General features: G+C 46.0%; 1 protein-coding gene across 2 annotated transcripts; it reads left to right on the forward strand.

The window, feature by feature from the left end:
- Positions 1–879: 879 nt before the first annotated feature.
- On the forward strand, positions 880–23071 carry Zbtb2 (zinc finger and BTB domain containing 2). Of its 2 annotated transcripts, none has more exons than XM_004856877.3 (3): positions 880–1014; positions 14914–15098; positions 20230–23071. In XM_004856877.3, exons 2-3 carry the CDS (start codon positions 14926–14928, stop codon positions 21596–21598), a joined length of 1542 nt encoding a protein of 513 aa, XP_004856934.1. In that variant the 5' UTR covers positions 880–1014; positions 14914–14925; the 3' UTR covers positions 21599–23071. The 2 variants fall into 2 exon arrangements, with proteins under 2 accessions (XP_004856934.1, XP_087049575.1); XM_087193449.1 differs by lacking the exon at positions 880–1014 and adding an exon at positions 1370–1456.
- Positions 23072–24512: the final 1441 nt, after the last annotated feature.

Consider the following 24512-nt stretch of genomic DNA (forward strand, 5'->3'; position numbering starts at 1 on the left):
CAACAACAAAAAAAGCAAACTTTAAAAAGTTAAGAATGATCATAGGGAATTCTAACTCCCCTGCCATGTTACCGGGTTTCAGGACCTTTAAATCTAACACAGTGGCAACTCTGGAATCTGCTCTACCAGCACCTGAAATACCAAACAAAGTGCTCTGGGTTACCTGGACCAATGCTTCATAAACTAAAATCCAATTACTAAACAGCCACTGAATCCCACCACCACACTCAACTCCTATGGCACCTCCACCTCTACACAGGCCGCACACGGGTATCTCAGCTTTAGCATGACTCCCAATAACCACTGGGGCCAAGAAAGACATCAGTGAGCTAACAGCACCTCCCCGGTTCTACCTTGTACTCCGTGCTCAACACCGAAACTTAAACTCACACGTGGAAGTTAGAGAGACAAAAGGTGGAGGCCAGAGGGATGTCAGCGGCTGGCCCAAGGACTGGAGCCGCTCTCCATCCGCACCCCGAGCGCCGGGAGGAACCGTCCTACCTAAACGCTCTGTGTAAACACGGGGCTTGTGACTCAAGCCTCAGGCCCGGGCGCTGCAGCGAAGTTTCCTCGCCGCGGCCGCACATGGCGCGCATAAGTTCGGCTGGAGCAGCGGCGGGCGGGTGGGCGCGGCGGCGCAGGGAGCGCGGCGGGCGGCGGCGGCGGCGGCGGAGCAGCAGGAGGCGGAGGCGGAGGCGGGGAGCGGAGGGGGAGGGGAGCGGCTGGGGGGCGGAGGGGCTCTTGCCGCCACTGCTCTCTCGCCGCCTCTTCCCCCCGGCGGGAGCCGCTCGCAGCCTCTTTGCACTAGTCGCTCCGCTCTCCCGGTCATGTGACCTTAACGTAACCGGACAGGAAAAGCCCCGCCGCCGCCGCCGCCGCCGCGCCGGAGACACCGACCGCGGCGGCAGAGGCAGCAGCAGAGAGCAGAGGCGGCGGCGGCGGCGGCGGAGGACAGCACGGCCGAGGCGCCCCGCGCCGCCTCCTCACACGCCGCCGCAGCGGCCTCGGCGACAGGTAAGCGCCCGCCGCCGCCCTCCGGGGCCGGTGCCCACGTGCCGCCCCCGGCCCAGGCCCCTAGGTTGGGGGGCGGGGGCCTCCGGCCGCGCAAACGGTTCTGGCCACGGCGGTGGCAACAAAGGCGAAGCGCGACCCAGCCCGAGCCCCGGCGAAGGCAGGCGGAGGGCCCGGCCCCACGGCCCGGTCTGGGAGGCGAGGGCTGGGGCGCCCCGGGGGCGGGGGTGGTCGCGCCTGGCGCCGGCTCTGGCCGCCTGACAAAACCACCCCCGGACCCAGGCGGCGGCGAGGCGCGGCGCCTCCATCCGGGGCTTTGCGCGGGGGGAGGGCGGAGGAAGGGGAGGGGGCGATTCACGTTCCGTTCCCCGCCGCCGGTCCCTCCCTTCCCGCCGCGGCGGCCGGCGAGCGTCCCACGCTGGAGCTCCAGAGGCGGGCCCGTCAGGTGCGTAGTCCTCCCGGCCGGCGCCCCAGGGCCGCTGCCGCTGCTCCTTCGGCGGCAAGGCCGCGACCTGCGGAAGTGGGTTTGGGGGAGGGGAGCGAGGGAGGAGGGGGAGGGGAGGGATCCGGTCGGACCGGAGCAGGCCCGGCCTCTCTGGCGCTTCTCCCAGCTGCAGCGGCTCCTACAGCTGCTGCCGCTACGGCTGCGGCTCCGCCTCCCCGCTCGCGGGCGGGGGCGCGCACGCGCGCTTCCGGCTTCCTCGGGTCTCGCGCTGTCTGCGGCTCTCGCGCGCGCTCATCCCGTCTCCCTGGCTGAGCCACCCGCTCCCCCGCCCCCGGCGCCGGGGCTGTGGTGCCGGCCGGGACGTTGCGCACGGCGTAGGCGTCGGCACTGTGTTAAACTCCGCGCGCGCACACGCACACGCGAGGCTGAGGGAGGCGGCGGGGCGAGTGCGTCCCCCCTCCCTTCTCCTCAGCCGCGGGGGCGGGGCCGGAGGCCGAGGGACCCGGGAACCCCGACCCCGCCCCCAGCCAGGCGCCCGCCCCAGGGGGCGGGGTGGGGCCGGCGGCCATTGGGCGGCTGCGGGCGGCCGGGCTTCCGCTCGCCGGACGAGCTCTGCCGGGTGTGAGGTTGCGCTGCCCGAGGCTGCGCGGTGACTCCGGCCGGCTCGGGGACCGAGGTGGGGCCGCGCGCTCGGGCCCGTCGTTCTCTCGGTGAAGCGAATCCCTCAGTCCGTGAACGTTTAAGTGAGGCCGTAGAGGAAGCTGTTAAACCCAAAGCTGCCTATGAAGCAAGGTTCTTGTCGCGAATTAAAGAGGCTCTTAAGTAGAAAGCAAGAGTAGCAGAGCCGCAGAGTGATTGGGCGGAGCCAAAATGCAGTTACCGCTGTGCCAGCGACTGCAAGAACTTCCACCAGAATGCTGGAACTCCTGTTTACGCCTCGGGGAAATAACCCGAGCTCTGCGCTTCCCCACCCGTCTGCATTTTCATTTGCTCTTTCATCATACATTGGGCCCCCTTAGGGTGTAGATCTGGGTCCTATTCATTTTCATAGGTTATTGTTTTCGTAAAGTAATGCATAGAGAAGGTCGGAATTTCGGGCTCGCATAGCTCCAGGGTGGCCAGGGTTTGCTTTAGCCAGCTGCTGTGTGCTGACTCTGCCTACCCTCGGGACCCTGAACGTTGCGCACACGCTCTGACATTTTATAGTCCGAGAGGTCTAAAATCAAAACTAAGATATCTTAATCGTAACTTCTTTATTATAAACCGAAAATAACATGTAAAGCAGGGGATTTTTTTTTGTTCCTGCATTCTGAATAACTTCGTGCGCCCACGGTGTTTGTAAACTGTTAAAAGGCAATTTTTATGAAAAATTACCAATATTACGTTCCATTAAATTGGACATTTCTTATTTACTAAACTTGATAGTATGTTTTCATCCAGAGAGTTGACGGATTGACATATCTAAAAATATAAAAAGTGATACCAGGAGTCAGCAGCGGAGAAGCCTTCTAATGAGTGGTGTATAAACCACCCTAAAACTGTCTGGCAGTCCACTAGTTTATTTGCTGTTCAAAGTGGGTAGATTGGTGTAGACTTGCAGTACTCCCCAGCGGCACAGGAAACCCTACACGAATTATAATGGCAACAAAAGCTGCCAATGGCTTTTTTTTTTTAATCTTAAAGTTTTAATATAAACTTTGCACTGGCCTCCAAAGTTTGAACTTTTAGAAGATGACCCCCTAAGGAGGTACGTGGAGTAACCCTGTGATTGCAGGTACCCCACTGCAGGTCCCTGAGGAAAGGGGGTGTGCTTTCCCCAGTTGGAGGGTTCCCAAAAGCCAGGAGGGATGGAGGAAACACCTCAGGCTGAGATGTGGCATTGGCTTGGGACCTTCTTGTTAGACGTTGGGGACATCTCTTTCTGTCCCTTGGTGCTTTATCTCTAGACCCACTCTCCGTTCCCTGTAAGAACTTTGGAGAGTGGGGCAGATAGTTTGGGGCAAGGCTGGCTCAAGAGAGACAGAGTGGAAAAACTGTTGATCTGCTGGAGATTTTACCATCAACTTAAAATGGACCAGGCAGAAGGACATTATCACCTTTCCTGTCTTTGTGTTCTTTGGGTTTCCAGACACAACTCAGAACTTAAAAGCAAATTGAATCAGAAGCGCTAGATCCAGAGCATTGTAAAAACCCTTATTTTCAGATTGTAATTTTTATTAGCAAACTAACTTTAAATCATTAAAATGTTTCTAATAGGTTGTAAATAAGATTTTACCAGAATTCTGCCATTAAGATGCGAGATCAGTAGCCACAGAACACTTACCCAGGTTGGCAGTCTTAAGATTCTTTCATGGGTGGGGCCAAGTTAGAGTCTGGTATTTATGCTCAAACACAAAATCCCCAGTCCACAGGTTTCCTGCAGTTTTTGTTCTCTATGAAAGTTCAGCATACAAAGGGAGGAATTTGCAAAACACTTTTATACAGTATATCCAGCTAAGAATTTAGGAAATTTTTTTTCCACTTAGCAAGAGGTTTTAGTGTACTACCCCTTTAGATCATGTGGATCCTCTAAATTTTGTACCGAGGAAAGGAAGGAATCATCTAAAAAAAAGTGGATGAGTGTTCTCCCCAGCCAGACTGATCCAACAGTGGGCGTCTAAGTGTGGCCAACCAATGACCCCTGTGAATTCCCAGAAGCATGGCAGGAGTCCCTAAGATCAAAACTATTTTTATAATAATACTAAGATATTACTGCCCTTTCAATTTGTTGATAGTGGAAAATCTGCATAATTCATAGCCCCAGTATTTTCCAAATGACCGATGGATAATGTTAAAAATCACTCATAGGTAAAGTTCCTCTCAAATGCATAGATCAATGAATTTACTGAAACTGGGTAGGAAAGGTTCATTCACTGGCACAGTTTTAGATTCTACAGCTAACCTTTAAGAAATTTCCACTTGTCAAGTTTTGGTGTAATATCAAAGAAAAATATTCACAATTACCTGAAATTGGCACTGTTAACATACTTCTTCCCGGCACCACAAAAAAAAACACACACAAAAAACTCCTCTCCTAACTACAGATGTAGAAGAGGCTGGATTTTCTTCACTACTCAACCAAGACAGATACCACAACAAAATAAAGAAGCAAAGGGCCGGGGATTTAGCTCAGTGGGTTTGCTGCCTGCTGCACAAGCGCAAGGACCCGAGTTCGATCCCTAACACCAAAAAAAAAAAAAAAAAGAAGCAAAGGTGCGGTCCAGTTGTCTTCTGTTAGAGAATTACAAAGATGCCACTTTGCTACTTATGTTTTTGAAAATTATTTTTCATAAAAATTTTACTACTGTGTAATAGGTTATTTTTAATATTTTTGTTTTAATTTCTAATGTAAAAATCAACAGTTGTACGTAATTATGTAAGACAAAATTTCCTTGGTGCCTTTAATTTAAAAAGTCTAAATAGATCCTAACACCATGAAATTCAAGACAGTTTGCGCTAAAATATGAAAACGTTACTTATTTAAGACTGAGTAGAAGCAGAGTACTTTTTTAAATTTTTGGTGACTATGATCTTATGAAGGTTTTCTTTTTTTTTTTTTTGGTACCGAGGATCAAACTCTGGGACCTTGCGCTTGTGAGGCAGGCAGCAGAACTGCTGAGCTAAATCCCCGGCCCCGTGTGAAGCTTTTCTTAAAGTGGATTGTACCATAATACCTTTAGAATTTCACTTTAATTTCAATTCTTTATTGGCCACAAATCTCTAACTTACTTCTACTTAACACCTAAAATGTCCCTGATCTTCCTCTGACCCTAACTTACATTCAGAAATTGAAAACTAATTTAAAGATAAACAAGCAAAATTCAGTCGAAATGACAAATCTTTCTTTACAAACGCAGTGCTTTCCAGTATGAAAATTGCTGTTAGTTTGTGCCCTTTTTTTCTATTGACTATGGAAGACAGTTGTTTTAAGAAATGTTGGGGAAAATGTACCAGTCAGTTATTGCAGCTAAATAAGATGCATTTCCTACCTGGGAATTGCAGTTTTAAAATATATTGATGCCAAGCATGGTGTCACATGCCTTTAATCCCAACACATGAGAGTTTGAGGACCTCTTTAATTACATAGTGAGACCCTGACTCAAAAATAAAAACCCAAAAACATTGAAATTCTAATGATCATCCTCATTCACATTTACTGCATGACCCCTCCAACATTAATGTTTAATAGTACTAATTGAAAAGGCAGTTTCTATCCTAGTAAGTGATCTAAACGACTTGAAAGAATCTATCCTACCTGTGAGTAATGCTTCTTCTGTTACTGATGTGTCCTGTGCATTACAGTATTCATTTATGCTTCACTTAAATAAAATTGAGTACTTCGGAAGACCCTTTTAGTCCCCTTGAAATGGGTAATCTAAGTGGTGTTTAGCATCTTCAAAGAGCTATTATTGCTAGACAGTGAATCATCAATTCGCATAAGCTATCTGGGTCTTCAGTTCTACTGAAAGTGAAGCAAGAACTAAGTTGTCAAAATGTGTGATTATTTGTGTCCCATTCAGCTGTCCCTCCAAAGTTGAGTAACTTGCTTAAGCACCAGCCCACAGGTGCTAAGCTTCCCCTCAGGAAGCTGAAAACACTTTGGTGGTCAGTGGTGTTCAGCTTCCTGTTAGCAAACATGAAAGTAAATACCAGAGCACTAGGGCTGGGGATGAAGCTGAGCAGTAGAGCACTTGCCTAACATATTTGATCCCCAGCACAGAAAGGGGTGGGTATTAGATAAGTGATACAGTGGTACCTCAGTTCATGAACTTGAGTCTTTACACAATTCTAGTCACAAACCAAGTTGGATGAGAACAAAATCAAATTCAGTGGTTAGGTTCAATGTTGACCTTATAGGGCAGTTTGATTTGGTTCCCCTCCAGTTTGGCTTGTGAGCAGAATCATGGAGGAAATTGAATTTGTGAACCAAGGTACCACTATATCTGGCTTTGGAAAGTGCTTTTTGGTTATTCTGGCATATCTTACATTCTCAGAATTTACTTAAGAAAGCTTAATGCATACATATGTACATCATAGAGGCATTACTTGGAGAACCCTCTTGAGCATAGTGGCACACCCTGTAACCTCAGCCCTTGGGAGGCTGTAGCAAAAGGATCCTGAGTTTGAGGCCAGCCTGGACTGCATATCCAGATCCTGCCTCGTATACAAAAAAATACCTCCCCTCTCTTTCACTACCTTTCCTCTCTTCCTCTCCACTTGCTATTCTAGTTTAGGAAAAGCCAGGGATTTAGCTCAGTGGTTCTGCTGCCTGCCTTGCAAATGCAAGGTCCCAAGTTCAAGCCCTGGTACCCAAAAAAAAAAAAAAAAAAAAAGGTTTAGGAAAAACAAGTAACTTCTTATGTAGTTGTTTTAAATTCCATTTACCAGTCATAAATGGTCAGGATTTTACATATGTCTTAAGTGTCCCATCTCATTGCTGGCCATTTGTGACTAGGATCAGCACTTGGATGAGTGCTGTGTGGAGTAAGGCACGCAGTACACAGATTGTGACCCTACACCCAGAAGGCAGACTTCATTCCCGACTTCCTTGTTGACCATTTGAATCTCTCTGACAAAGCTTTAAGTGATTTAAGGACACAGCTTTGGAGTCAGAGAGCCTGGCTTCTCTGAAGACCCTCAGAACAGTATATTCTACATCTGCTGCAGTTTGGCTTGGGCCCTCAACCCAGTATGCTCTTCTCCACAAAACTGGGGTTATGTCCTCTCCTCTCCTGGTGGAGAGCACCACCCACTGCACAGCTTTACAAGTAAGAAGTCTAGGAGTCCTTTAGGTCAGTTTGATCCTCCCCATCCTCCTTAGCCTATCCTCAGCCAGGGCTGCAGATTTTTATCTTCTAAATAACTTTCCACACCTTTTTAACACCCTCTCCCTCCCCACCACCAAGCCCCTGAGTTTCCTCCCTCCGCCATTCTTGACCCCTCCTTCCCATTCTGGTTAATTTTGCAGATCAAATGGTCTTTAGCTTGGAGCCATCCCATTGTGTCATTCCTTCCCTTTGGAGGCTTCCCATTGTTTTTAAGGTAAGGACTGAAGTCTCCAGTTTGAGCTGCTTGCCTCATTCTTCAAGCATGCTTTGCCCTTCAGGGTCCTGGTAAACTCAGAAGCACAATTCAGGTCTTAATTATTAGCATACAAGCACTCCAAGTGACTTTTTTTTTTTTTTGGTACTGGGGATTGAACTCGGGACCTTGCACTTGCTAGGCAGGCGGTGGAATCACTGAGCTAAATCCCCGGCCCAAAGTGACATTTTTAAGTTGATGAGAATCTTTCAGGTCAGTTTAGGACCTTTTAGAGACACAGTGCCTAAACTCCAACCAGAACCCACTTATTTATCTCAAAGTGCCAATGCTGCAATTAAACCAGAGTGCTCGGCTGCTGGGGCATTCTTGCTATAGGTTCACCACCACTGGTCTAGGATAAAAACCTGACTTTTTACCCCAAATCATCCAGAGTCCAGTCTGTGGCTGGAACTCAGCACTCCCTTCTCTGAACATCTAGTTATTAGTTTACTTAGCAAATAGTAAACACTGTTCTAAGCAACCTGGTGAGCACACAGGGTAAACAAGTAAATGATAGGCTCAATGTGAGCTCTCAACGCATCATGCTGACTACATAGCTAGCATGGTCGCGGGTGTTCCAGGGCAAGAATAGCTTTCTGCTCTCAAGGATCACGGCCACGTGTGAGAGCACATGTGTATGAGTGCACATGTATACATCTTTGGTACCTATATGTGGCAGTGATCAGTTTCTCTGAAAGTAGCATGTTTGAAAGGTCCAGAACAGAGGTTCCAGCCCCTCTCCTAACCATCGTGCATAAACAAGAGGTAGCCAAGTGCACCGCTTTGGGAGGAAGATCTTGGAGCCGAGCGTAGACTTGGGAGTCAGATCATAGCTTGGGAGCTCAGAACCTTCTAGGAAAAGAAGGTGCCATTCCTCAGCTTTTCTCAGTCACCCACAAGTTCCAGAGTGAAAAATCAACTTGAGTTTGTCTCCATGATCCGCATACTTAGGTGAAACCTGCTATGCAGGTGGGGTGAAGCAGACTCAGTGTGATGAAACAGACCGATCTTCGAACTTGATGATCAGTTCATGGAGATCACCAGTCTGACAATCTGTATCAAAACAATAATTAGGTAGATACTGTAATGTTGTAAAGATTTGATGTTATAATTTGTTGCATTAGAAAAAATTATATCCCCATGTACTGAATATAGTGCTAATTGACCTTTCTCTGGGAGGATATGATGATATGTCCTTTCTACCTACTTACATGCAAAAGTCCCCTTGCCCTCTGGGATTTATGAGTAGCTTATGTTTTGGCTTTCAGAGTAAAGAGAGAGCAATACTCTCAGGCCCCCAATTTATTTTTTATTTATTTTTTGGTACAGGGGATCGAACTGGGGACCTTGTACCTGCAAGGCAGGTGCCAGAACCACTGAGCTAAATCCCCAGCCAGGCCTCCAATTTAGAGATTTGTGTTTTAGTAAGTGAAATCCTAAAGTTTGGAAACCCTTAGTGTGGATTGGCACTACAGCAGGGCTGGCAAACCTTTTAGAGACGAGTGCCCAAACTGCAACCCAAATTCCACTTATTTATAACAAAGTGCCAACACTGCAATTAAACCTGAATACTGAGGTTCTAGTTTTGATAAAACAACTTGTACATTAACATCTTTTGTCTTAAAAACAAATGGTTCCGCCACTTGTCTTGCAAGCACAAGGTCCCAAGTTCGATCCCCGATACCAAAAAAAAAAAATGACACATGGGATTCACCACCACTGCACTAAAGAGCTAGGTTTTCTTCCTGTGGCAGCAGGAAGTCACAGGAGGAGGTTAAGGGGGAGGATAGCATCAGAGCTGCCCTGCAGAAAGATCCCCTTGGCTGTTGGTGCGTGGGTGGGCTAAGGAGCTAGAACCAGAGATGGGGAGGTGAGCTTGGTAGTAAAGCCGCAATGCGTAAGAAAGAGGACAGAGAAATGGAGGCTTGGGCTGAGTGGAGATTTGTGACCTGGTCAAATAACAGGTATGTGTCCAGGTTTTCATTGTCCTTTGGGGAAGGTGATGGTAAGAGGATAGGATATTTGATTTTTTGTTGCTGTTGTTGTTGTTTGTGGTATCGGAATCGAACTCAGGACCTTGCGCTTTCAGAGCAGCTGCCGGAACCAGAGCTAAATCCCCGGCCCTAAGGATAGGATATTTGAGCTCACTTTTACCTAGACTGGTGATGGCAAACCTTTTAGAGCTTTCAATGATAACAAACAGCTGGCTGTGGCATGTGTGCTAAAGGTTTGTCACCTCTGACCTAGACCTAGTTTCGGGTTCCCGTGGGGCAGCCAGGTAGACCTGGATGTGCCACCAGAGGAAGCCTGTAGAGAGAAGTGGGCTGTGGATGGAGGTACAGGAGATCGAAGCAAGAGAATTTCCAGTGGAGAACAAAGTGCGACAGCCAGAGGTGAGACCAAAACCTAGGAAGCAACAGCCTAGACACCAGAGACAGAGGGTTTATCAAAGCAGGAGCAAGGGTATGAAATCCGCGGACAGGGCAAGTAAGCTGCAAAGTCCGCACTGCTGGGGATGGAAGTCTCTTGTGATCTTTGCCATTTCAGTACAATGGGTTGGAGAGCAGTTGGTGGAGGTAGGAAGAGGAGATAGTTAAGAGGGGCAGCCTTGTCCTCAGCCTCCAGGGCCTCTGGCCTGCTGTGCAAGTTTCATGACAGCCCCTGAGGAGCGGAGAGACGTAGAAAAGGGCTGTTCTGTGTCCTGGGCATGATGGGGGGCTGCCGGATGCACTCCTGGTACCCTTATCCACCCTCTCCAGCCTTTACCCAGGCTAGTTCACATATCTAAGACCAAGGGGTTGTTTTCGGTTTTTTCCCTGAGAATTATTTTTTAGTCTTCAAAATGAAATGTTTAAAAACGAATCTGTGTATTTTCCTCGGTGTGAATTTGAATATGCAACTTTTGCTGTTTTTCCTCCTTCCTATTTGTCTTTTCATTTCTCTGAGAGTTCTGCACATGTATTCTTCCTTCTGTGTTTGAATACTTATTGTGTGTGTCTCCTGAACTGAGAGGGAAACAGAGACAGAGAGACAGAGATTGAGATTACTGAGATTGATTCAAGCCAGGCATGGTGGTGCACTCTTGGGAGGCTCAGGCAGAATGATCACAAGTTCAAGCCCAGCCTGGGCAATTTAGCAAGACACAGTCTCAAAAAGAAAAAAAATACAGCATTTTATCATGGTTTCATTCTTACAGTCTGAGTATAGTAGTACATTTATGTTAGTCTGCTTACGGAAAGAAAGCCATACATTTTGCTATGTTGAAGGAGATCTTATTACATATATCCATTAATGTAAAACCCAAATCCTCCTAGAAATATTGATAAATTTGATTATATTAAAACAAAATTACTTTCAAGGCCAGCCTGAAGTACAGAGTGAAGCCCTGTCTGGAAAAAAAAAAATTACATATATCAAAAATCTTTGACCTAGGGCTTTTGGTCAGTGGTGGAGCTCATGCTTGGCATGTTTAAGGCCAAGCTCCAAGAAATAAATAAATAAATATTCTATAAACAAAACCAGGCATGGTGTCACCTGCCCATAATCCCAGCACTCTGGGAGGCTGAAGCAGGAGCGTTGCAAGTTCACATCCCACCTCGGCAGTTTAGCAACTTGGTGAGACCTTGTCTCAAAATAAAAAAGGGGTTGGAAATGTATTTCGGTGCAAAGACTCTGAATTCAATCCTCAGCACACACACGTACAAAAAAAGAACAAAAGAAAGAAAAATACTAAAAACATATGTGAAATAGAATTAATTTTGTGAATTTTGTGCATGTACCATGGGTTTTATAGATCATTATGAGAAAAATGGGCAGCATTCATGAAGAGATATTAAAGAAAATAGAAATAATTGGGCCGGGGATTTAGCTCAGTGGTTCCGGTTCCTGCCTTGCAAGCGCAAGGTGCCAAGTTCAATCCCCAGTACCAAAGAAAAAAGAAAAGGAAAGAAAATAGAAATAGTCAATATAAAATGTACTTCGCATTATCATTAAATTCATAGAAACTAAAACAGTGATGTTAGCAAAGATTCTTTTCCTACAAGTAGTAAGGCACAAGTGTTATAGTGCACACCGGTAATCCTACCGTAACTCAGTGAGGCTGAGGCAGGAAGATTACATGTTCTGAGCAATTTATTGAGACCCTATCTCAAGATAATAAATAAATGTGCTGGGAATGAAGCTCATTGTGAATGCCCTGGTCCAATCCCAGTACCATTAAAAAATAAGTAGTAATGCCCAGTATTGGCCAATATTGGGGAAAATTGTGGGAGAGGGGAGTTTAAGATAGCTCTAATGCTTTGTGTGTCCATAGTATCTGACTTTTTCACAAAAGGTATAAATGCTTATAAATCTCCAGTACCACACACACACACAGAACTGCAAGGAGCAGATACACAGAAACTTGCACATGGTGCTGTTGTGGAACACCACACCTAAAGATGTGGACCGGAAGCTGCCTCGAGGCTGCTTAGGCGTCCGAGGTTATTAGACCTTTTGGTAGAGAAAGACAAGTTGATACAATGGAAAGGAGCACATTCTGACAGTTGACAAGAGATCACCCTTGAAGACAAGTTTCTAAGTGACGTCTTGTGGAGGCCAGGTTAGAGAGGTGCCTGTAATCTCAGTTACTGTACAACCCGGCACTGTCTCTGTCTTTCATCATGAATGCTATGCCTTTCTGTGTCTCACCTTCCTAATCTTAATGCTAATCCTTTTACAGTCTCTGTAAAACCTGTGTCCCGTTTACCTCATGTCCCCAGTGGAAACAGCCTACAAAACTGTACTATTGGCTGGGACTGGTGATGTACACCTGTAATCCCAGCACCCAGAAGGCTGAGGCAGAGGATCACCACAAGTTCAAAGCTAGCCTGAACTACATAGTGAGACCCTGTCTTAACAAAACTGCAGGACTGTATAGTAACACAGCAAGGGGATTGACATTGACACAACCCAGCTGGGGAACCTTTCTGTAGCCACATGCACCTGTTCCCTCTCACCCATCAGTGCAAGTCTGTTCTTTGTTGTTTCCAAACATCTGTATCAGAACTATCACACTATGGAGCCTTTAGGGATTAGCCTTTCTCACTGAGCAAAATTCACCCAAGTTGTTGCACGAAGCAGTAGTTCACTTCTTGGTGAGGCAGAGGACCTTTCCATGTAGGAACACTGCAATGTGTTCCAGCTTTCAACCACAGGAGGACACCTGGGTCCTGGGTAGCTTTTGACTCTTGACAGTAAAGCTGCTATGGACATTAGTGTACAGGTTTTTGTGTGAACAAAAGTTTTCACTTCTCTGAATAAATGTCCCGGAGTACAATTAGTGGGTCATGTGGTAATTGTGTTTTGTTTTTTAAGAAACTGCTGTTTTCCTGAATGTCTGTACCATTTTTCATTCCCATGAACAATGAATGAGTGACCTTGAAGATCTCCACATTCTCATCAGCATATGACATTGTGGCCGGAGTTTCTGTCAGCCATAGGATAGGGGTGGAGTAATAGTGTGTTTTTAATTTGGGTTTTCCCTAGTGGCTAATGATGTGCGCGTTTATCCTCTTTGGTAAAATGTCTTCAAGTCTGTTGCACATGTTCTAATTTGATGGATTTTTACTGTTGAGTTTTGAGCTTTAAATATTGCAGATACTAGCCCTCTGTTGGAAAAGTACTTTGCAAAGGCTTCTCCTAGTCTTTAGGTTTTCATCCAGAATCTTTGACTGAGCAAAGTTTTTACTTTTGATGAAGTCCAATTTATCACTTTCTCATTTTGTGGAATCTACTTTTGATTTCAAGTATAGAAACTCCTTGCCTAGACTTACATCCTGAAGATTTTATCCAAAAATTTTTTAACTTTTTAGGTTTTTGTTTTCTTTTTGAAGCTTGGTCTTGTTATGTAGTCCAGCCAGCCCTTAAACTCACTATGTGGCCCAGCCTGGCCTCAAGTTGGTATTATCTTCCTGCCCTCCCAAGTGCTGGGATTATAGACATGCCCACCACATCCAGTCAAATGCTTTATAGTTTTGTGTTTTCTATTTAAGACCATGATACATTTTGCGTATATATAAAGTATGAGATTTGGGTGTATTTTTTTCTTTCTTCCCCTCCCCTCCCTCCCTTCTCTTCCCTGCCTGGGGAGTCCATTTGATCCAGTGCCATCTGTTGAGAAGGTTATGCTTCCTCTACAGAATTGCTTTTGTGATTAATCATGTTTGTTTGTGTAGATCTACTTCTGGGTTCTCTGTTCTGTTGCACTGATTTGCATACCTGTCATCTGCATACCTGTCCCTCTACCAATACCACAGATTTGAATTCTGTGCCAACATAATACATCTTGTAACTGGATGGACCAATTTTTCGCACTTTTATTGTTTTTTTTCTAAAAATTGTTTTTTGCCTTTGCATATACATTTTAGAATAATCTTGTCTGTATGTACAAAAATATTTTACTGGAATTTTGATAGGAATTATGTCAAATCAAATTGGGGAAGATTGATATCTTTACTACATTGAATTTTCGTGTCCATAAACATAGTATATGTATCCATTTATTTAAATTTTTATAAGTGCTATTAGTGCGAAAGGAACATTCTAGGGATTTGATGAACCAGGCAGTATCAGGCAGCTTCCATACAGAAAATGAGTTCAGGCTGGGCATGGTTTGCTGAGGTGTGAGTAAAGGAAATCAGAGATTTTGGAATTGGAACATTCAGATTTAAATTTTGTCTCCCCCACCTTCCAGGTTGAAGGCTGGAGGCAAATCACTACTCTCTCAAAGCCCATTTCCTGTGCCACAAAAGGGGTACAAAAAAAAGGGGGAGGCAGAGGCCAAATCTTCCACCTTGCTGGGTTGGTGTTAGGAGGAGGAGGAAGAGTGAGCATGTCTGCCTTTGCATCCCTGGAGGATATCGCCCCAAATTTAGTTGAAATTTTCACCCTTGCCTTGCTGTGACTCTACTCAGCACTGTAACTGATCTATCTCTATGGAAAATTGGACAAATTCTGATGGGTCATTAGAATTTGCATTGGGGATCTTGAAAAGACTGGTCCAGGACTATTTTCGGTGCCAAGCACTCACACTTGAAGGTAAACAGCCTGGGTTCATTTCCCGCCTCCTCCATGTACCATCTGTGTAAGTGTGGGCATGTCACAGAGCCCCTAAGTTACCACATGGCGTCATCTCCCATCAGAAGACTGACCAAGTACGTTTACGTACCGTGTTTAACAGTGCCTGGAATGTGAGCTAGGATGACACGTTAGCTATGATCATGACTATTGGTGACTATAAAGGACACATTCTTATTTATGAACCAACTTTCTTAAAAATAAAATTGTTTACTTTGCAGATTTTTTAAAAAATGGATTTGACCAACCATGGACTTATTCTACTGCAGCAGTTAAACGCACAGCGCGAGTTTGGGTTCCTGTGTGACTGCACGGTTGCCATCGGCGATGTGTACTTCAAGGCACACAAATCTGTTCTTGCCTCATTCTCCAATTACTTTAAGATGTTGTTTGTCCATCAGACCAGGTAACTAACGTGGTTGATGATAAACCAGTGACCGCGGGGCCCCTCCTTCATCCGGGCCCTGGGTCTCGGCCTCACCCTAGGCTCCTGGGTAACACTTTCCTTCCCTTGTTGCCTTCCCTTCCCACCCCACTGCTCTTGGTCACTTGCTTCCATAGCACCTGAGAGTTACACACCTGCCACTCCACCAGCCCAGCCCCGCCCCACCCCACCCCGGCACACAGCCTGTTGAGTCTCCAGGCCTGTCAGATACAAAGCCAGCCGTAGGCCCCAAAGCCCCTTCTGCCAGACGCTTTTCTCTAGCTCCTGTGGCCCAGAGTATCCCCCTGACTTTCAATTTATTCTTGTCTTCTACTCAGTAAGAAGTTTGAGGGCACGGATTCTCCAAGAGCTCCTCATTTCTCTCTTAAAACCTCCCTGTAACTGTGCTCCATTTTCTTCCTTTCTATCTCTCCAAAGTATCTTTTTCTTTTCTTTTCTTTTTTTTTTTTTTTTTTTTGGTACTGGGGATTGAACTCAGGACCTTGCGCTTGTAAGGCAGGCAGCAGAACCACTGAGCTAAATACCCAGCCCTCTCCAAAGTATCTTAAAGAAAAGAACCTCTCAGTGTCCAAGGAAAATGGTCTTCCTCTTTCCTTCATTCCTCTCCATTTTTATTCTGTACTCTTCCCCCTCCCCCACTCCTACCCCTGCCCCCCAGTCTGAGGGTAAGGGAACCTCCTTGACTCTGATGTTGCCTGACATTGCTGGCCATTGGAGTTCAAGCACTGTTCTCTGATTTGCGCTGCAAGTTCCTAAAAGGGTCACCCGTGCCCTGGGTGCACTTTCCTCCATCCACACTCTCCCTGTCCCTTTGCACTATGGTTTCCTCCCCAGCACTCCAGCGGAGCCCTGTTGCAAAGGTCACCCCTTCCCCAGAACCACTGCCTCTCCCTCATTCTCATCCTGTCCGCAGTATTTGCTGCTGTTTGCTTCCTTCTGAAGTGCTTGTCACCTGCATTTGTAGAACTTCCGCCCTAGGCACTGGGCCACCTGAGCTTCGGTTGTGGGTTCTCTGCACTCTCCTGTCTTTTCCCTAGGTCTTATCTTTGCAAGTGGAATCTTGCCCACTCACTCTGTCTCCAGAGCCCTGGGATTCCTGCTGTTCCTCTGTAGCTGAATATATCCCTCTTGTCCCACTGGGCATGGCTAAAACTGAATTAAGCCTCTTCCTTAAAAGTAACCCCCTACACTTACCTATTTTCTTATCAAGTAACTGATGCTTAAAATCTCTTTCAAATATTTTATCAATCCCCAGATTATGTTTACTTCAAAATACCTTTCACATTGCTCTCTTCCATCCCTTGCTCACTTCCATTTTCTAATCATTCATTTTCCACTGCACTGTGAGATTACATTCTTAAACACTGCTTTATGGTGTGCATTTGATCAGAGTTACTAGCTTGTATGATTCCTTTGATCAGGATGTCCCTTACATATCAAAATACTGTGTTCAGGCTCCTTCTGTCATTCAGGACCCCTCTGGCATACTCCACTCCTCTTCACTGTGACCCGACCTGCTTTTGTAGCTCACTCACCTGAACACATTTTGCTAGTATTCTCCTTGTTACCCACGTTCCAGCTCACAAATGCCCCTTCCATGCCCCCTCCTTAGTCAAGTAGACAAAAATTCAAAAATGACCTTGTCCTCTCTCATGGATCATAGCATTTCATTTGTAAGTTTCTTGAGCACAGCGACTGGGACGTACAAATCTTGGTGGACACCACAGAGTAGCTGAGATATGTGCACATTACAGGATCACCACTTGACAAACATCTGAAGGAGCAGTAGGGTCAGTAACAGGGTTATAGGCATAGTGGCAAGTGCAGGTAGTCTTTGTAAGAAGGCACTCTTTACAACAAGGATATAGTTCAGTGACAGCACACCCCAGTGTACAGGAGGCCCTGGGTTCCATCCCCAGCACCCCCACATGCAAAAAGCACCCTTTAACTTCATTGTGTTAGAGACTTCATGGCGGATGAGGGCTTTGTATTTAGTAGTCTCAGTACAATGAATTAAATGGTCCCCTGAAAAATTTTAATTTTTGAGAAATAAGACAGTGTAATTGGTTTTAATTAGATGGAGGAAACTTATGTAACTATAGGGCATTGAAAGAATGCCTAACACGAGAATGTGACCTTTGTGTCATGGACGTCCCAAGTTTAAGCAGCAGTGTGTATGTGCACCAAAGGTGACACATGCATGTGGGTGGCCTCCTGGTGGCCAGCCTTGTGTAGGTTCTGTGCTCTCCGAGGTGCGCACAGGGGAGACCAGGGCCACTTTTAACCAGCACTTCATGTGAGTCCCTTAGTGACCGCCACCTGGCCAGAGACTGAACACACCGGACTCTTCCTGGGTTTGCCTTCGGTGTTTCATGTCCTTTAGTTACCACTAGATGTCCCTGTTGTATCCTCAGCCTGTGAGCTAGCCCAGAACTTCTGAAGGGCAGGCCTTCCAACAATGTTCAGCCTTGTCTAATAGTCCTTAGAAGGAAAAACTGAACATGGAAATTACTGTGAAAGTTTATACAGAAGGGCTTATAGCTATACTAGACCTTTCTTCACTTCATTCCTGCATACAAGTGTTATGTTAAACATCTGCAAATCAAACCTGAGGTGGGGCTGTACTGTAGAGAAAGTGGGAAGTGACCAGAGTCTGGCCCACAGCAAGCTGGTTGGTTAAGAGAGAGCAGGCAGGTTGCCTGGGAGAAAAGCACGCAAGATAGGGAACTCTTTCACATCCCAACCTAAACTCCACTTAACTTTTCTAAGTGCGTGTGTGTGTGCGCGCGCACGCGCCCATGTGAATCTGCTTCTTAAAATATTTTTAAAACAAAATAAATTGGTATGTTCACCCCCTGGTCCCTACAGCCATGCTGTGACCCCAAGACTCCCAGCTTTCCTCTCGGCACTGTGCCATTGCTGCCTGGTGCCGGAGCCTTCCCTCCAGGCTTGGCGGAAGTGTGGACTTAGGGCTCCCCAGCTCCTTCCTGTCTTTGCCATCAGGGACTGCACAGAGTTGCTGTGAGTGCGGTTTGCAGGCAGTAGACAGGACAGCCAGTCTAACCACAAGAAAAAGAGATTACAAAACTCACACCAGGGTTTTTCTGGAAAGGGGCTCTACTGGGTAATACCTTTCATGGATGCTAAAAAAGCAAAGCCTACTTTGGATTTCTGCCCTTCTCCTTGTGAAGAGAGGAGAGGTGGCTGTGGAGCACCCTAACTCTTTCCCTTCCTTCTTGCCTGAGAACCAGGGAACCTGAGGACCAGCCCATCCCTAGACTGGGGTAATGTAGCTCTCTTGAGGCCTAGGCTCCCCAGTTCCCTGGGCCTCAGCCTGATCCTGGAGGGTCCCTCCTGTCTCTTCTTTACCTGGGAGGCGATTGTTCACATTACTAACCTCATCCCCACCACATATTATTCCTGGAGCTTTATTTTGATTATTGAATTTACCTATAGCATCTAAATATGTTGTCCTCTACATATAGTATTTTTTGGAACACAACTAGTGTTTAAAGGAAAGACCACCTGTATTTCCATTCCTGTTTCAAAAAATATAAGTAATCAAAAGGACTATAAAAGACCCAAGTAAAGATACGCATGATCTGTGTCTTTCTAAAAAGAAAAGAAAAATATCTATCCCTCCTTTGAACTCTCAGAGGAATGCTAGTTTTGGTGCTTTATTTTTATTCTTTAGCTTCCATATTTTGTATCCAAACTTTTGTCACATGATTACTTTTATGCAGTCTTCTTAAAATACAAATGACAGCTATCCAGTAACTGCTCAAATCTGTCCTGTCACAAGTCTCTGTTAAAGTTACTTTGTTCTTTTTTCTAATAGAATAAAATGTTAAATTTAAAACAACAGGGCATGCTGCTTGTATTTTAGCATAGTGAAAAATATTTGTTAATAAAATGAACATGATTGCTAAAACAGCCAAAAGAGTAATAAAACCAAGAAGTTACAGTCATTTTTAAGTTGGCCATGGTGGCAGGAGGATAGAAAGTGTGAGGCCAGCCTGGACAACTTGGTGAGATCTTACATCAAAATTTTAAAAAAGAGCCAGGAATGTCGCTCAGTGGTAGAGCACTTGCCTAGTGTGAGGCCCTCTTTTTGGTCCCCCAAAATTACTTTAAATTCTAAAGACATGTAAGGAAGCTACCTGTGAAAAATGCATTGTCAATAGAATAAACTTACTCAGTGGGTGATAATACATACTGCATGCTGTGTAAGCTACACATCTCATGGATCTCTGGTGATGCGTGAGAATTTCTGTCATTACTGTGATGGTCTGAGGACAGTCCTTGGGGAGCTCTTCATTATTCCCTGCTTGCTCAGGATGGTGCTTCTGAAGTGATACAGGCAGTAGAGTCTGAAATTTAGGAAATGGGCCGTACCACCAACTACCTCAGATAAATCACTTCGCTTATGGGACCTCGGACTCCCTGTCTGCTGCACAGGATTGTTACTGCTCTGAGGGATCTTGATGTTATGCCTTTGGAATTAGACAAGCCTAGATTCAAGTCCCAGGCCCACGACCTCCCAACTCTGGGCTAGCAAGCAAGGTATGGAGCCTGCCCTCACCTGTGCACAGGGGCCACTGGAGTTCAGTGGGAGCCCTGCTGACACTGGTGATGGTGCTAGACAGGACCGTCTTTTCCAGATCAGCTTTTAATGCCATCCAGCCATACCTGGGAGGTGGTGGCCTTCCCTGCTGTCCTCATCTCTTGCTCACTTCAGTCTTCATGCTGGAGGTAGCCACTCCACTCCATTCCCAGAGGTCTAAGGACAGTTTTGGTGTCTTGCCCGTAGGCACTTGTTCATGTTAGGCCCTCTCTCCATGTCATCTCACAAATGAAGCCCCTTCCTAATCAGACAGGTTGCTGACTTACCTTAAAGATCTGCTCTGGATGGGGTCAGTCGTAACCCTAGACTTCTAGTGCAAGGCTCTGCCAAGCCAGCGGTTCCAGCAGTCCAACATGGGAAACGTTCTTGTTCATTTGTTTTCTGGACTCTATTGTTTTCTTCTTCAGCGTCTATCATTTGAGACAAGATTGGTGTGTACTCACAGATTCTTCTGCTCCTTTCTTGCAGTGAGTGTGTCCGACTAAAGCCCACCGACATCCAGCCGGACATCTTCAGCTATCTCCTGCACCTCATGTATACTGGAAAGATGGCACAACAGCTCATTGACCCTGTCCGCCTGGAGCAGGGCATCAAGTTCCTGCACGCATACCCGCTGATCCAGGAAGCCAGCCTTGCCAGCCAAGGCACCTTTTCCCATCCTGACCAAGTCTTCCCATTGGCTTCCTCCCTGTATGGCATTCAGATTGCAGACCACCAGTTGAGACAAGCCACCAAGATCACCCCTGCACCCGAAAAACTTGGGCGGGACCCAAGACCTCAAGCCTCCAGAATGGGCCCAGAGCAGGTGCCGGAGGCCTCACAGCTGTCTCAACTGCCCCCAAACCTGGCCCAGGTGAACCGGACAAGCATGCCTTCCTCGGACCCCCTGCAGACCTCGCTGTCTCCGGAACTTGTCTCCACTCCCGTTCCTGCCCCTCCCGGAGAGGAGACCAATCTGGAAGCATCTCCCTCCGACGAGCAGCCTGCGTCCCTCACCATAGCTCACGTCAAGCCGAGCATCATGAAGAGGAACGGGAGCTTCCCCAAGTACTATGCCTGCCACCTATGCGGGCGGCGCTTCACCCTGCGGAGCAGCCTTCGAGAGCACCTCCAGATCCACACGGGTGTGCCCTTCATGGCCGGCCCTCAGGGCGAGAGCCGAGTGCCGCTGTCTCTCTGCAACAACGCCACTGACCTCGGCAAGGACGCCATGGAAGTGCCCGAAGCCGGGATGATCAGTGACAGTGAGCTGCAACACATCTCGGATTCCCCCATCATCGACGGGCAGCAGCAGTCGGAGACCCCACCACCCTCGGACATTGCTGACATTGACAACCTGGAGCAGGCAGACCAGGAGAGGGAGGTGAAGAGGCGGAAGTATGAGTGCACCATCTGCGGACGAAAATTCATCCAGAAAAGCCACTGGAGGGAGCACATGTACATACACACCGGGAAGCCTTTCAAATGCAGCACTTGTGACAAGAGCTTTTGCAGGGCCAACCAGGCCGCCCGCCATGTGTGCCTCAACCAGAGCATCGACACATACACCATGGTGGACAAGCAGACTCTGGAGCTCTGCACGTTTGAGGAGGGCAGTCAGATGGACAACATGTTGGTGCAGACCAACAAACCCTACAAGTGCAACTTGTGTGACAAAACATTCTCCACTCCCAATGAGGTTGTGAAACACTCATGCCAAAACCAGAATGCGGACGTCTTTGCCCTAGACGAGGGGCGGTCCATCCTCCTAGGCAGTGGGGACTCCGAAGTAACAGAACCTGACCACCCAGTGTTAGCTTCCATCAAAAAGGAACAGGAAACTGTGTTATTAGACTGAATGTTACTTGTCTTTTTTTTAAATTGTCATTTTTACGAAAACTATCTTCCTTCTCTTCCCTCCATTCAGAACCCTAGTTCTCTGTGGCATGATCTGACCAGGTCCCTGTTCCCTTCCCACCCCAACCCACTCCCACCTCTGTGAAGGCTTTGTGCATTATAAACCTGGAGTCTATTTACTTTCATTCAGGGGATATTGGAAAGATAATGGTTAGTAGAACTTATAAACTTAAATAGATTTTGAGATGTTTTAGATTATTTAAAAGCATACTTGGAACTAATTAAGGGTATATACAAAACAGAACAACTAAGACATAATTTGGTAAGCTAAAATTATGACTTTCCCTGGGTCATAAGTCTTCCTTTTCAGAAAAAAGCAAAGTCAGAAAGTACAACACGTGTCTAAGAGATAATTCTGGGCTCTGTGCTATACAAAATCTGGCGGGTATGGGGAAACTTTAAACCCAAGAAAACGTTTTCAGTATTTTACCTTCCAGGTGTCTTATTTCAGAACACATCCTTTGAGATTATGTCCAGTTAGGAAAAATCACTAGCTAAGAAATCTACTTGAACAAAACACAAAAGAGAAAAAGTAATAATGTGATGGCAATCTTAATTTTTGGATAAAACCTAACAAGCTGTGAGTTTGTGTGTTTGTAAGAAAAAACGTGTAGATACTTCCTATAAACAGGTGGATTAATGCACATGCCTTATCGAATTGCTGGCTTCTTTCCAAGTTGAACAACAGCAAAATGCTGTATTTTCATTTCTGACAAATGTGATTGTTTTTTAAAATCAGATTCTAAAGAGAAATGACATGTCATTTTCTAGCAGTTGCCAGTGGCAAATTTGTTTCAGTACCCACCCGCTGCTTTTAAATCAGTATATCTGCGTATATACTGGATAGGAAACGATACAGGAATATGCATCTTACTTACACAAAGTTGGGCAGAAGATGTAACTTTAATGACTTTAAAAGTCAATGCTAAAAGTTTACTGGCAACATTCATTGAAGCATCAAAAAATGGTAAAGAGAAATCAGGACAAAAAATCTTAATTGCTAGGGCTGGGGATGAAACTCAGTGGTAGAGCTCTTGCCTAGCATGCACAAGGCCCTGGGTTTGATCCCCACCTCCCTAAAAAATAAAACCTAATTGCTATTTGGGGAAAAACTGTATTCTCCAGTTTTTCTCTTTCGTTTTTTTTTTAACATCCTAAAATTTTCTCCAGTGGCCTGAAAGCAGTAAAAGTTGTCCATTAATATTCCTTTAGGCCAATAAGACAATGGTGTTACAGGATAAAATAGCCAGAAGTAAGGACCCAAGGGGAAAGGGAGGGGGAGAGTAGTTAATAGCTATACTGTATGTATATGTTAAGAACTGAACATCCCATCATTCTATTATATGTATAGTTGAGTTCTCAGATTTGTAAGTTTTTATACATACTTTCATTGAATAAACAAATGAGCATATGATTTTATCTCTTCTGTGTTCATCTACCCAAAGAGATGCGGGAAGGGAAAGTATAGAAGCATTGTACCCAAACCCATTGTCTTACTGGAAATGGCTTCCAAGAGAGTTCTCTAACCAGAATGGCCTTTTCCGCATGTGTAAACTGAAGAAATTAACTGCTTTTGATTGTGAAATCATGAGAATCAAATGAGTGAACTCTGAAGAGGCTGGAAACAGTCAAAGGTTGGCTCAGAATGAATCTAGAGATCATCTCACCCAGCTTGCTTTTTTTTTTGTACTGGGGATCGAACTCAAGACCTTGTGCTTTCAAGCCAGGCAGTGAAACCACTGAGCTAGTCCCCAGCCCTTACCCGGCTTTCTTTACAAGGAAGAAAAGGAGGTCAGGAGTTGCTCCCCTCAAGTTAACACAAACCTAGATTATTAAATGGAATCACTTCCATTAACTTCATCTTTTTTTAAAGAAACTACCACCATCTCCCAATCTAGAAGAGAGCCTTGTGCCATACTTGTGTATCTTTGAAAGGTTAAATCAGGTGAGCCTCTGAGGCCTCCACACCACCCTACAAAGCCTCAAGGACACAGGATGCAGCCAGAAGCAGAGTCTTGGAGATCAGAGTCCTGGGAAGCCCAAGGGTGAGCACAAGACACCAGCCAGCCCCTGTTCAGCTCCTGCCAGTGAACAGAAGGACAGATACAGATTTCACCCACTATTGAGGTCTGGCATCTAAATAGCAGGTGCCTTTAGCACCAGCCCATGGTCACGTCCACGAGGTCGACCTGCCAATCTCCCATCTCCCACAATGACAAGAAGAGCTGGGTACAGATATTCAAGCCCACCCTGCCCCCAAATGCTCATTGCCTATTCCAGACCCTAGAGGTTCTACAGTTTTGGATGGTCTCTAGAAAAGCTTTAGGAATCTTTGTGATGGATTAAGCCAGTGGTAGTGAACCTATGGCATGCATGCCACAGCCAGCTGTTGGTCATTGAAAGCTCAGTTTCACCATCACTAGAAGCCATCTGAACACGTACATGTCAGAATCAATTTGAGCTGTTCTAGTTCTAGTCCTGATTAACACCACTATTAGTTTTCCTTCCCCAATAGAAAATGACTCACTCAGGCCAGGCATGGTGGCACACACCTGTAATCCCACCACTCAGGAGGCTGAGGCAGGAGGATTGCTGTGAGTTCAAGGCCAGCCTGAACTACACAGAGAGACTGTTCAAGAAAGGAAAAAGAAAATATAAAATATGTTGCTAAAAAAAAAAAAAGCTTGTGAAGTGTAGTAGGGTTTCACCATAGGAAATACGCTTTAGTGTGGGGAGGGCATTCCTGTTCAAAAGTAGCGGTGGATAGCGGGTACAAGCAGGGAAAATAGTGATGCCCAACCTTCACATAGTTACAAGCCATTGTTGCTTTTGAAATCTCACTTTGCAAGAAAGGC

The sequence above is a fragment of the Heterocephalus glaber genome, unplaced genomic scaffold, assembly GCF_053883595.1.
Source record: "Heterocephalus glaber isolate CG9 unplaced genomic scaffold, H.glaber_assembly_v1.0 deba00001593, whole genome shotgun sequence".
NCBI classification, from domain to species: Eukaryota; Metazoa; Chordata; class Mammalia; order Rodentia; family Bathyergidae; genus Heterocephalus; species Heterocephalus glaber.